The 12,899-nt window shown below is 40.5% G+C and overlaps 1 protein-coding gene across 9 annotated transcripts in view; it reads left to right on the forward strand.

Moving 5' to 3' along the window:
- WDFY3 (WD repeat and FYVE domain containing 3) overlaps window positions 1-12,899 on the forward strand; it is a 167,688-nt gene that overhangs the window by 86,612 nt on the left and 68,177 nt on the right. For 7 of the 9 annotated variants that reach the window (XM_027725023.2, XM_039391079.1, XM_027725016.2 and 4 more), the window contains 4 exons: window positions 1,838-2,295; window positions 4,284-4,367; window positions 10,204-10,381; window positions 12,619-12,833. In XM_027725023.2, the coding sequence (XP_027580824.1) occupies window positions 1,838-2,295; window positions 4,284-4,367; window positions 10,204-10,381; window positions 12,619-12,833 (935 nt within the window). The remainder of the gene's footprint in view (window positions 1-1,837; window positions 2,296-4,283; window positions 4,368-10,203; window positions 10,382-12,618; window positions 12,834-12,899) is intronic. The other 2 variants (XM_027725020.2, XM_027725022.2) reach the window with 1 other exon arrangement.

Raw genomic sequence — 12,899 nt, forward strand, 5'->3', positions numbered from 1 at the left:
CACATAAGCTTATTTTCAGTGCTGGCTTGCATTTTCCTGTAGCAAGCTTATTTTATTTTACCAATTTTTTTAGTTATGAATGCTGAAATAGTTAATATAAATGTAAGTTATATTGATCATAGTAGAAGATAAAGCCAAAAAACTTGCATGCTTAAGGAAAATAGTGAAAAGGGAGGGAAGTAAGGCTGTGAGTGGAGGAAGAAGTGAGAAAACTTTTATCTGTTTCCTAGTGTATTAGGATTTTTGTCTGTTAATCTAGACCCAGAATTTCTTCTCAGAGTAGCTTGTGTTATTTTTGTAAATTGACATAATACCATTTATTTTAGGGTAGCAAAGGTGAGGCAAGTACTCATAAGTAAATGAGTCTTACTGGAGAGAGCTCAGAGACATCTAGGTTTGTCTCTGTTCAAAGGAGCTTTACTATTTCTCTGGCATATGAGCAGCTTCATATTATTCCAAAAGACAGAAAGGAAAGCTAGTAATAAAGTTATTAATTTGCAGTGTTTTGTCTGTCAAGGTATTCAGTCATTTTTGAGCATGTGTTACTTGCAATACTTAAGGGGAGAGAAAGGATATTGCAGTTCCCCAAAGAATTGAACATAGAAAATCAGGATTTCTGTCTTTCATGTGATCTGTTGTACTTGTCTTCCATCAGACTTCTGCTGTTTTCAGAAGTTTTGGTTATGGAACTAACAGTCCAGAACAGTGTAGTGTGATATGTCTCTTACTGTTTGTTCAGGTTTGTCAGGAGATGAGATCCTACTTTCAAAGGAATGACAGTCTACCTATTTCAATACCCATCTTCTCAGTGCTTAAAAAAAAATAGCAGCACGATTCTGAAGAAGTAAACTTTTGGTCATGGAAGACTCCCCACTAGCTTATATTGGTGTTTCAGTAACATTTTTCTGTTGTTTACAATGCTTTTCCTATAAGAGATTTTTTCTTCTGTATTCCATATTCACATGTGGGTCAAACTTCCCATGACGGGTGTTTTTGTTTGGTTTTGGTTGTGTGGAGGGGCTTTTCCACTCCCAGATTTCACAGATAAATGCATATTATCCTCTAGTACCGAGGTTAATGTAGTTTCTGCTGTTAATACTGTGCCTTTGTATTTATTTGTTCAGCAAGTAAGGTTTTATCCACTTTTGTTTCTCGCTCAGGCTTATTTTTAGACAGCAACTCTTAGAATGAAGTCTCGCTCAATTCAGAGAGTTATAGAGGAAAGCTAAAACTTTTTTGGCTAATTTTTTGCTACCTGAATTCACTAACTGAATTGTAATGTTTGAGTGCTGTTCTGGCTTCATAGCTGCCAGGTGCTTCTGCATTGTAGATTTCTAGGTGACTTGTTTTAGGATGCTTCAAGGTTTAGGTTCCTCATTGCTGCAAGCAGTCATTTGCCCGCTCTTGTTTGAAATTGTTTGTGAAGTGTGATGGCACAGAAGATTCCTTTTCAATACTATATTCTCCACTTTATCACTAAGAGAATTACCTGAAAATTTTGGGGTCCATTCTAGGCTTGGTCAAGTCTTTTCTGCTGACAGGTTTCTTTCTCCTTAATTTCTTATTTCTAAATTAGAGGGAATGCTCTACTTTCCCCTCAGCTCTTTCTCTTTTTATTTTGAGTATGAGGACTCCTTTTGAGTATGAGGACTCCTGCAGTACAAAGTTGATCTGTGGAGACTTCAGGCATTACCCAGTTCTGACAAATGACATGAGGATTTTGCTAGCACAACAGCATTTTGTGAACAAAAATGTCCCTACCTTTTTCCAAGCTGTTTGTAATGCTGCTGCCTTGTTGTTGTTGTTTCCCTGTTTTGATTGTTTGTTTTGTCCATAGGCCCTACTCTTGGTGCTGAGAGAAAGTCACCGCACAAGAACAGTTTTTAGGAAAGTTGGTGGATTTGTGTATGTCACATCTTTACTCGTTGCTATGGAGAGATCTTTGTGCTCGCCTCCTAAGAATGGCTGGGAAAAAGTAAACCAGAATCAAGTGTTTGAACTGCTTCACACTGTGTTCTGCACATTGACTGCAGCAATGCGCTATGAGCCAGCCAACTCTCACTTCTTCAAAACAGAGATCCAGTATGAAAAACTGGCAGATGCTGTTCGATTACTTGGCTGCTTCTCAGACTTGAGAAAAATAAGTCCCTTGAATGTCTTCCCTTCAAATACACAACTATTTCAAAGACTTTTGGACGATGACCTAATATCCCTGGATTCTGTTTCACCTACTCTCAGACACTGCAGCAAACTTTTTATTTACCTCTACAAGGTAGCAACAGATTCTTTTGACAGGTATGAACTTTGCTTCTTTTTTTTCCCCCTTGCTTTTTTTTATCTTCTCATCCTACCTCCCCCCCAAAATAATTTTTCTTTCTTCACTGCAAGCTTTTTATTTCCATTTTAATCTATTTCTTTGTTATTTCACTCCAGCGAGGGGATTATAAGATGGCAACATCTGACCAAATAATGACTTAGCTTGCTGCTGTTCTCCAGGGTATGCAGCATTCTCTCTGGTGTTGAATGTTTTTGTCATGGTATCAGTTAAGATAGAGGTACAAGGTTATGGTTATATTTGGTGTTGTTAAGCAGCCTGTTGGTTGATAGGCAGACAGGTTGCGTTATCGCACAGAACTACAAAATTTTTATGCTTTTATTAAGTGAAATGGAAAATTGGTTGTTCAGTGTCAGGTCTTAACTTCATGTTTCCTTTGATACAGAACTTTAAGTGATTAGATAACATTGTGATTAGTTCAGAATCATAGAATCATTTAGATTGGAAAACAGTCTAAAAATCCAGCCTAACTGTAAAGCTAGCACTAACAAGTGCACCACTAAACCATGTCACTAAGTGCCACATCTGCAGGTCTTTTAAAAACCTCCAGGGATGATGACCCAACCATTTCCCTGGGCAGCCCATTCCAATGCTTGATAAACCTTTTGGTGAAGAAATTTTCCCAGATATCTGATCTTAACCTCCCCTGGTTCAGCTTGAGGCCAGTTCCTCTTGCCATAATGCTTGTTATTTGGAAGAAGAGATGAACACTCTCCCTGCTACAATCATCACTCAGGTAGTTGTAGAGAGCAATAATGTCTCCCTTGAACCTCCTTTTCTCATTGCTAACACATCAAGACTGACATCTTGTTTTAGATGGATTTGCATGTTCTTTAAAGTTCGTCTGTAAATTACGTTTTTTTAAAACACAAATGTGTGTCTTAAAGTTGATTTGAAATGACAGCAAAACATGGTGAAGTATATATTGAAGTTTGGCTTGTCTTAAAGTGGTTTTTTTGCCCTTAATTTATCATAATTTGTACCTTAATTTAAGATACAAAATAGTAAAATGCAGACTTAAGCTTTGTATCTGGGACCCTTGAAGCTTCTGTTTTAATCAGATGGACTGTCTAGTTAGTCAAATACAGGGTCTGATTTTCCAAGTATTGAAGGTATGGCTGTGTATGTTGATACATTAACAGAACTGCCAGTTAAAACTCAGTGACTGGTAAAGTACAGACTTGATGCTTTTGTTATGAACATTTTGCCACCAAAGCAGCAAATCTTAATGCTTTTCTCTTCTTTAAAAAAAATGAAATATAAAAAACCACAACAGTCTTCTTCCCCCCACCCAAAACAAAACTAAGAGCTAACTCCAGAAATCGATGTATTTGATCTCATTTTAAAGTATTATTAAAGCATTCAGATAGTGGGAGGAAAATTTGTATTAAGAATGTGTTACACATCCTGTAGAAGTTATGACACTGGCTAACAGTAGAGAATGAGGAAACAGTGGGGTAAGTAAATCCCATGGTGATGTTGCTTAAAGATACCGTAAGTTCCTTTTTGGGTTTTTTGGCTGTTCTTTTCAGTGACGCATTCTTCCTTCTTTTTTAAATTTCCTGATCATCATTCATTGTAAAGTTTACATTGACTTTATTTCTTACCTTATTGGTTATACCTAATTTACTGAGGCTTTACTTTCTCCTCTGAACTTCTGCTGTTTAACACTGGAAGATGTTCTGCTTTACTAGTGTCAGTAGATCTCTTCAGAGCAGTGAACAAGCACTGCAGAGTCATTCTGCAAGAGCAGTACACGCTTTGCCTGTCTGGATGTTTACCTGATGCTGTCATTCCATAGCGTCCTGTGTCATCCGTGTTGTTTCTGAAGAATGGATCCTAGTGAAGATTTTACTGGCGCTTTTGTAAAACTAACAAGCTTATGTATGTATGGCCTCTGGTTTCTTCTCTAACCTCTCTGTCCTACCCCTGTCTGTTTTGTCTGTAGTCGTGCAGAACAGATCCCTCCTTGCCTGACAAATGAGACTTCTCTCCCCTCTCCTTGGGGTACGCCAGCTTTGTCCAGAAAAAGGTACCAACCCTTCAAAGAGAAGTTGATCTCGCTTCTGATTTCTCTCTCACGGTTGTGTTTCTTAGTTTGGTGGGGGGGAAAGGGGCAGTTCTCTCAAGTTGCAGTTTTTTTCTGAGGTGTGCATTTTCACTTGTGTGTTTACTGGATAAATGTAAGGGCATGTTTCACAGCCAGTCTTAGGCAGTGATCTTGATGGATGAGAGTAGAGGTGTCTCCAGACTCCCAAAGCACTGAAAGTTAGATTTGTGATTCAAAACCAAGTAAGGCCTAGTATAAGAAATTATCTAAGGGCAGTATACATGATACTCTCATGAGCAGTTTAGAGACAATCAGACTAAGCTTGTAGATCAATGAATACAGCAGGATTTATTTTTCTCGACTAATTTTTCAAGAAGAGGTATTTTAAGTAGGAAAGTGAATGTCTTGTTAAGGTGCTCATTTGTTAGTAATTGCACAGAATAAAAAGGAAAGAATGAACCTGTCAGTACTTGACTACCAAATGATGTAGAGACATGCTAAATTAAAAGGTTTGGAAAGAAAGCACAAATGGCACAATTCAGAAATCCTAGTACCCACTTCCACTCCCAAGCTACTGTCTTTTCTTACGCATCTTAATGTGTCTGGTAGATTTTTATTTTTTTTTAAATAAAGGTTACTGTTTGAACAACAGTGTTACTTACGGGCTTGTTCAAATGATGAAAAGATTTTTCCCAGAGTCCCTAGGGAAGGGAGCAGCCCTTTGCCATCTGAAGATGTAAGTTAGGCAGAGATTTGCTTTTGAAAGCTAAGAAGACATTTGAAAGACTCAGGGTTATCTGAGGTGCAGGTGCCATGTGTGGAAAATACAGCAATTTTCGCTTGGTGTACTGCTTAAAATAAGCCATCAAGTTTCATGTTTGGAATGTAAAGTATTTTGCAAAGGGAAGCAACCAAAGATGCTTTTAGAACCTGCTTTGAAAGAATTGTTGATACTCAAGCAGGTTAGTAAAGAAAACCCTTTTTCTGTCTTGCTGAGTGTTGTTACCCAAGTCGTACCTGGGTGTTCTAGAGGGAGTGGCTTGGACAAGGCCACCTTCACAGTAATCCAGAACCTCTTAGACTGTCACTTCCTTTCTTTTCTAGCACATTTAGGAACAAACGCTGTAGTTTACAGAGAAAAAAACCCCTTAGCTGCCAACCTCCTTTCCCTCTCATTTACTCTGAAGAAGCTTGAAAGAAAACAGCATTTCTTAGGGAGCTCTTTACAGCTTCAGCCCTGATACTAACCTCTAGTTTTACGGATTGCCCTTTCCTGTACTACATTTTGCTGTTCTCCCAGGTGTAACAGGTATGGCTGCTCAGGTTCACTGAATTACTCAAACACATGGATATGCAAAGGCTTGCAGCAGAACACATACAATGCCTTCCAAACAGGAGCTGATTCCAGTGTGTAGTGAATAAAGAGTGCCAGATGGGTTGTTGACACAGCCTGATAATTAAAATATAAATATAGCTATATGTGAATAGATATGTGAGGCTTCCCTCGTTTTTTGTAGTACTGAAAATGAAAGCAGTTATTTGAAAACCCGAGGCAAAGATTGGGCAATTTAAAAAGTCATTATCTCTGTGGGGTACCTTGAGCAATTCAGGTAAGCACCGGTATAGTAATCTAGGTACTTGCTGGGGTAAAGAGTGCCTTCGAAAGGGATTTTCACAAACCAAAAAGGCCTTTGGGTTATAACAAATTGTGTAAGACTCAAAGCAAAACTGGACAGAAATGATCATGCTGGCCTGGGTGACTTTTCAAATAGTTTCTGTAAAAGCATGTTTTCAAGTAAAAAAATAGGACTAGAGTTTCCAAAAAACTGTTCTATTTGAAGAACTGTCTGCTTTCTCACAGTTGTTCAGCATCATGTTTGTCATTCCTAGTGAATTCAGTGCCAGTAGCTGGGATCTTTCTACTTTCAAAAATAAGCAGCTTGGGGTTTGTAGTCCAGTGTTATTTTTTCCTCCTTCTAAATGTCAGACACGGTCAGATTCTGTCAGAGTTGACTCTTCGGAGAGAAGTGTTTGCTCTTCTCTTACTGTTTTCTGTCTCCTTTACTTTGCATCTGGGATCTCCCTTGCTGTTGTGGCCTGGTTTTCTCCCTTCTGACTTGTAAGACAGATGCCTGAGGGAGAGCTCTGTGGTGTTTGGCTAAATGAGCAAGCAGGCACTGTGCACACAAATAATTCTTATAAATAAAAATAGTACAGTTCTGGTTTTGCACACAGTTTAGAACAGTTCTCTTTGCACTGATATGGTAGTACTCTCTCTCAGACGTCTTCCACTTCTGAAAGCTCTATTTCCCTATGAACTGGTGCCCTCCAAGTGTTATCCTTTATTTTTATTTTTTTTTCATGGCTGGGCTTCGTGAATGAAGATTTGGGAAGGCTCTATCCACATTTGCTACAGGCACGCTGGTGGCTTATGAGGCCAATACGTGACAGACATATCTGATTGCAAAAGGCACAGCAGAAAGACTCCTTAGGTGGTAAATTCTGCAAGACACAGTTCTTTCTGCGTTGTCTTTTCTCCTCGAGAGTGATCCTGCGTGTGTTCTCAAAGGCATCAGCAGCGTTATGGATGGTGTGTCTCCAGGCCTCCCGATTTGAGGCCAGAGTAGACCAGTTATGGTGATCAATATGGCCAAGGCTGAGATGTTGTTTCAGGGAGTCCTTGTATCTTTTCTTTGGGGCTCCTCTCTTGCAGCAAGTTCACCATAAAGCAAGATCTTAGGGAGGCGGTGGTCCTCCATCCTGGAGACATGCCCTGCCCATCGCAGCTGCGTTCTCAGTAACACGACCTCAATACTTGTGACAGCTGCTTGCTCTAGAAGCAGAGCATGTAGGACTCCTGCAGCACAGGCATTGGGATGGCAGTATATGGCTGTCAGCCCTGTTACCTGAAATACATTATTCTCCCACACCTGTATAATTTTAATCAAGAACTACAGCTTTTTCAATTGTTTGATTGCTGTAAATTTTGGCAGAAATAAACTTATCTTGACAGGACATTCTCATAATTTTTTTTTTTTTTTGGAGAGGATACTTTGGGCCTGACAGAATGAAGTAGAGAATAGAATTTAACTTTGACCTTGCAAGACTTTTAGATGTTGTTTTTAGAAGGTTTGGATGGTGATTACTCTTGGCAAATCATATGCAGAGGTTTATCTACAGTAAATTTTACTTATTTCTTTCCTGATGAAAATGCTGTTGTAATTCTTGTCAAGAGTTGTAATTAATTTTATAACTAAAGTTTCCAGTTTTCTTCAGTTATATTCTTTGTTACGTTAGACGGATCTGTATGTCACCTTCAGTACACTCTCTTTTTCCATTGTCCGCTTCTTTTCTTCTTCCCTAAAGGGGTCATATGAAGAATTTAGGAGCATGGCTAAATTAATTTATTGCAGGTTCCTCACTGGCCCATAGACCTAAAACATGCAGTTAATATTTGGCAGGATTTTGTAGTATCTGTTTTTTCTTTCCTGCCTAGAGATATCTTTATGAACTGGTGGAGTTTTTTTCCCCCATTGTATTGATACAAGTATTCCTTATGTGGAAAAACTAAATACAGAAGATATTTTAAAATTATATGGAAAACTACAGTAATATATGCATTAAGGATATAACAGAAAGCCTAGTTTTGAATGTATTTCCTTTTCAGTTGTGTAGTGTTGCAGTCCAGGCAGTTGGAAACTAGGATCACGTTTGTGAATCACACTGAGCAATGGCTTGGGTTTTTATTATGCTCTCCCCATTACTACTGTGTTATAACCTCACAATGTACCTAATGAGTTGAGTGTGATAGTGCAAATCAGCATGCTAAGAAGTAAAATTCGTGCTTAAAAGTAGACAGAAGCTTTATCTTCAAGAATGTGCTGGAGAATGAAATTTCACTGGACTGAAGAGCGTTTTTAAATGTAAATGCATATTTACTTTTTAAACTGCATCTGTAAAACTTGCATTGAGATGCTCAGGGTGACATTGGAAAGAGGGAGCAGTTTACTCCTTCAAATGAAGACCAGTGCTGTTAGAATGCATAAGAAACAATTGCATTTCAATCTCTGCATTAAGACAGAGAAAAGACTTGAGATAACATCTCTCTGTGATAGTATTATCAGTTGTTATGCTGCTCTTAATGCAATTTAACTTTAAAAGAGACAAGTCCTCCTTACCTGCCAGATGTTTCAATCAATGGGTCTGATAGAGAAGTTTAGGAAATTAATGGCTGAAGGTTTATAAAAAACACTAGAAAAATTCATTTGGGCAGATCGTTTTCTTAGTAGTTGGTTACAAGAGAATTGCTATACTATTTCATGATTGCTGTAAGCATTAGCTGAATGAGTAAAGCATCAGTAATTTAATTTTTTGTAAAAAAAACTCTGTTTTGAACAGTACTCTTAGATTGTTCAGGTGCCAAGCTTTTTGGTAGGAACCGTTTTATTGGAACATTTTTTATTGAACCTGTTTTCCAGCCAGCACACAGTACTTCCTAGTGCCCTGTCTTAGGCTAAATAATCCATTGTCTCAGCCTTCCCCCACATATATATTTCTTGCTGAGTGGGTGGACTGTGTATGTGTGTTTAGGATAGAATTGCACTTGCAGCATTCCTTATCTCCAATCTATGCCCTCTTTTTCCCAGGAGAAAAGATTGCCTCCTTGGAAGTGTCTTAATGGGTGAGGCACAGCAAGTCTCCAAGCGTTACTTGTGTTAGGGTTTAGATAAATCTCTATCACTGAGAAATGAAGAGAGGAAATGCCTCTTTCAACTGATTTGGTAAAAAGAGACCCTTTTTGGCTGGATCCACTTCTTGTAAAACAGAAGGCAATATGTGATCTTCAAGAAAAATTGTTACACAGAGTTTGTTCTATTTCATCTTACAAATAAGTGTTTATGATAAATACTGTGAGAATATGAGTGGTTCGGGTTGAGGTTTTTCTGGTTTGTGGGTTTTTTTGTTGTGGGTTTTTGTGGGGGGGAGTGTTGGTGTAGGGTTTTTTCATTTGTTTTTTGGTTTGTTTTTTGTGGTGAGCATGAGCCTTTTGATTTCTCTTCTGCTTCCAAGGTACAATCTTGAAAGCACAGGCTCAGTAAGCTGCTCGTGCTGTTTGTGGATTGAACCTCATGCTGAAAGAAGAATGGCATCAAGCTGATGCCTCCAAGAGTTTCAATGGGGAGCATGTCTACAGTTCTCAGGACAAGTGTCATTGCTTCTAAGTCAGTGTGTCAAGGCCTCTTTTGCCTGGATCAGACTAAAGCACCTTAATGTAAAACTAAATTGCTGTTGCAGTCATGGAAAGACTGAGAGCATATGGATTGCTGGCACGAGTATGCACAGAGACCAACTTTCTGGTCCCAGAGCTGATTGGAGATTGTTGAGAATTTTGTGATAGTGAGTTTTATAATCAGTTGTTAATGAAAAACAAATGGAGAGAAACATATTCAAAGCTGAATTCACCCCCCAGAACAGGAGCAGTGGTAGGTTGCACGCTGCAATTTTTTTGTGCTGCCACTGCAACTAGAATAAAAAGAGGGAGGCAATAAAAACAACCTCTTAAGTTTGTCAAACTATGTAGCACCTGGGGAAGAGGCTTCTGAGTTCAAGAACAGTTGAGAAATTGAAATTCTACCAGACTGTCTTTAGGGAAACATGCCCTACAGGTTTGAGAAGAGGAACACACTTGGTCTGTCTGAGTGAAGAGAAAGGACAGGGAAGTAAAGTCCTTAGGCCAGTACAATTTTACAGCTGTTTGAAAAATGCAGAGCTTGTAATAGATGGGTGTTGTAACCATGGGATGTTTTCTGTCCTGCAGGCACGCATATCATTCTGTTTCAACACCTCCTGTTTGCCCTCAGAAAAACATAGCTGATATGAAACTCCAAACAGGAGCCACGTCCATACAAAGCTCTGATGCGGTCATTATTCACCCTGGTGCTATGCTTGCAATGCTGGATCTTCTGGCCTCTGTTGGATCAGCTACACACCCAGAGGTAGGGAAAAAAATTCTGTGGTCTTCAAGCTTTGAGAGTGACCGGGAAAAAGGATGGCTGTGGGAAATAGAAAAGCTGATCATGTCCTCTCGTTTTGTGCTGAAAAACTAATATATTTCACAGACCGTTTGAGTTGAATGACTGGTGACATAGAGGCCCGATAGGAATTGTTTTATTTCACAGGCTTTGTTTTGTTTATCTGCTTCAAACTCCTGGCAGCAATGTAAATTTAAAGAAAGGTCTGAAGTGGCCATCAGATATGTTTCCAAACACTGGGATGAATTCATATTTTCTCCGATGTATTAAGTGTTACTGCATAGTATGAGGATGCAGGATTGAGCATTATAGCTTGGGGCATATGTGCTGTTTGCATATATCTTACATTTTGTAGAGATTATGATGATGGCAGGTAGCAGAATGAAGCCCGTGCAATCAAAATGGAAGTGGTGAGCAACCTGGTACCCCACTTAGACACACACACAAGTCTGTGGGGCTGATGGGATCTTCCCAAGGGTACTGATAGAGCTGGTGGAAGGGCTCACTAAGCCACTTTCCATCATTTATCAGCAGTCCTGGCTAGCTGGGGAGGTTCCAGTTGAGTGGAAATTAGCGAAATGTAATGCCCATCTACAAGACTGGCTGGAAAGAGGATCTGGGGAACTGCAGGTCAGTCAGTCTGACCTCAGTGTTGGGTAAGGTTGTGGAGCAGATCATCATGTGTGCCAAGACACAGCATGTGCTGAACAGTCATGGAATCAAGCCCAGCTAACCTGGTCTCTCCTATGACAAGGCAACCCACTTAGTTGATGAGGGAAAGGCAGTGGATATTGTTTGTGTGGACTCAGCTTTTGACATAGTTTCCCACAGCATTCTCCTGAAGAAACTGGCTGCTCATGGCTTGAGGGGGTGTATTCTTTGCTGGGTTAAAAACCGGCTGGATGATGGTGAATGGAGTTACATCCAATTGGGTGCTGGTCACCAGTGGTGTTCCCCAGGGCTCAGGACTGGGGTCAGTTCTGTTTAGTATCTTTATCGATGATTTGTGTAAGGGGATCAACCCTTGGTCAGTTTGTGGGTGACACCAAGTTGGGTGGGAGTGTTGATCTGCTGAAGGGTAGGAAGGCTTTGCAGAGGGATCTGGACAGGCTGGATCAATGGGCTGAGGCTAAAGGTTTGAGGTTCAACGAGACCAAATGCCTAGTCCTGCCCTTGGGTCACAACAGCCCCATACAATGCTACAGGCTGGGGGAAGAGTCGCTGGAAGAGTGTCTGGTGGAAAAGAACCTGGGGGTGCTGGTTGACAGCAGCTGAACATGAGCCATTAGTGTACCCAGGTGTCCAAGAAGGCCAATGGCATCCTGGCCTGGATCAGGAATAGTGTGGCCAGCAGGACTAGGGAAGTGATCATCCCCCTGTACTTGCCATTGGTGAGGCCACACCCCAAATTCTCTGTTTGGTTTGGACCCCTCACTACCAGAGGGACAGCACGGTCCTGGAGCGTGTCCAGAGAAGGGCAGCAAAACTGGGGAAGGGTCTGGGGCAAAAGTCTTATGAGAAGAGGCTGAGGGAGCTGTTGTTCAGCCTGGAGAAAAGGAGGCTCGGGGAGACTTCATCACTCTCTACAACTACTTGAAAGGAGGTTGTAGCCAGGTGGGGGTCAGTCTCAACAAGTCAAACATCATAACATGAGTAAATGGCCACAAGTTGTGCCAGGGAAGGTTTCGGTTGGATACTAGGAAAATGTGTTCACCAAAAGGGTTGTCAAACACTGGAACAGGCTGCCCAGGTATTTAAAAAGTATTTAAAAGACGTGTAGATGTGGCATTTGGGAACATGGTTTAGTGGTGGACATGGCAGTGTTGGTCTTTTCCAACCTAAGTGATTATATGTTTCTATATTAAGTTACTAGGTCACAAAAATGAAAGTCCTAGGTTCTCTCCAAGCACTAAGAACTTCCAAAATGATTCTCTTTTCTGCTGAGAAGTAGAGATGAATTGTTTTTCTTGACAATAGTTGTGATAATCCCTCATAAAACTTACTACTCTTTTTTGTAAAGAGTGTTTCTTCACACAGGCATGCACACACACCCCCAAAACACAAACGTGCATGCACATAGAGGTCATTTTGTGTAGTTATTGCTAATGGTAGTTTTCCTTTTCATTATTATGCATAAGGCTTTTATTTTATTTTCCTTTTCAATTTGCCCTTCTGAAGTTTTGTGCTGTTCTTGTTTTCAGCATGCGCTGGATCTCCAGCTGGCAGTGGCAAACATCCTGCAATCTCTGGTGCACACGGAGAGAAACCAGCAAGTCATGTGTGAAGCCGGGCTCCATGCACGACTCCTACAGAGATGCAGCGCTGCTCTGGCAGATGAGGACCACTCACTGCATCCACCGCTCCAAAGGATGTTTGAAAGGCTGGCCTCCCAGGCTCTGCAGCCGATGGTGTTGAGGTCAGAAAGATAGCCTGGAAGTTCAGGTGGACTGAGCCCCCTACCCGTGCTGTCGCTGGCTCACTG

The sequence above is a fragment of the Pipra filicauda genome, unplaced genomic scaffold (genome assembly GCF_003945595.2).
Source record: "Pipra filicauda isolate LSUMZ 115617 unplaced genomic scaffold, ASM394559v2 scaffold8_size5757611_pilon, whole genome shotgun sequence".
Lineage (NCBI taxonomy): Eukaryota > Metazoa > Chordata > Aves > Passeriformes > Pipridae > Pipra > Pipra filicauda.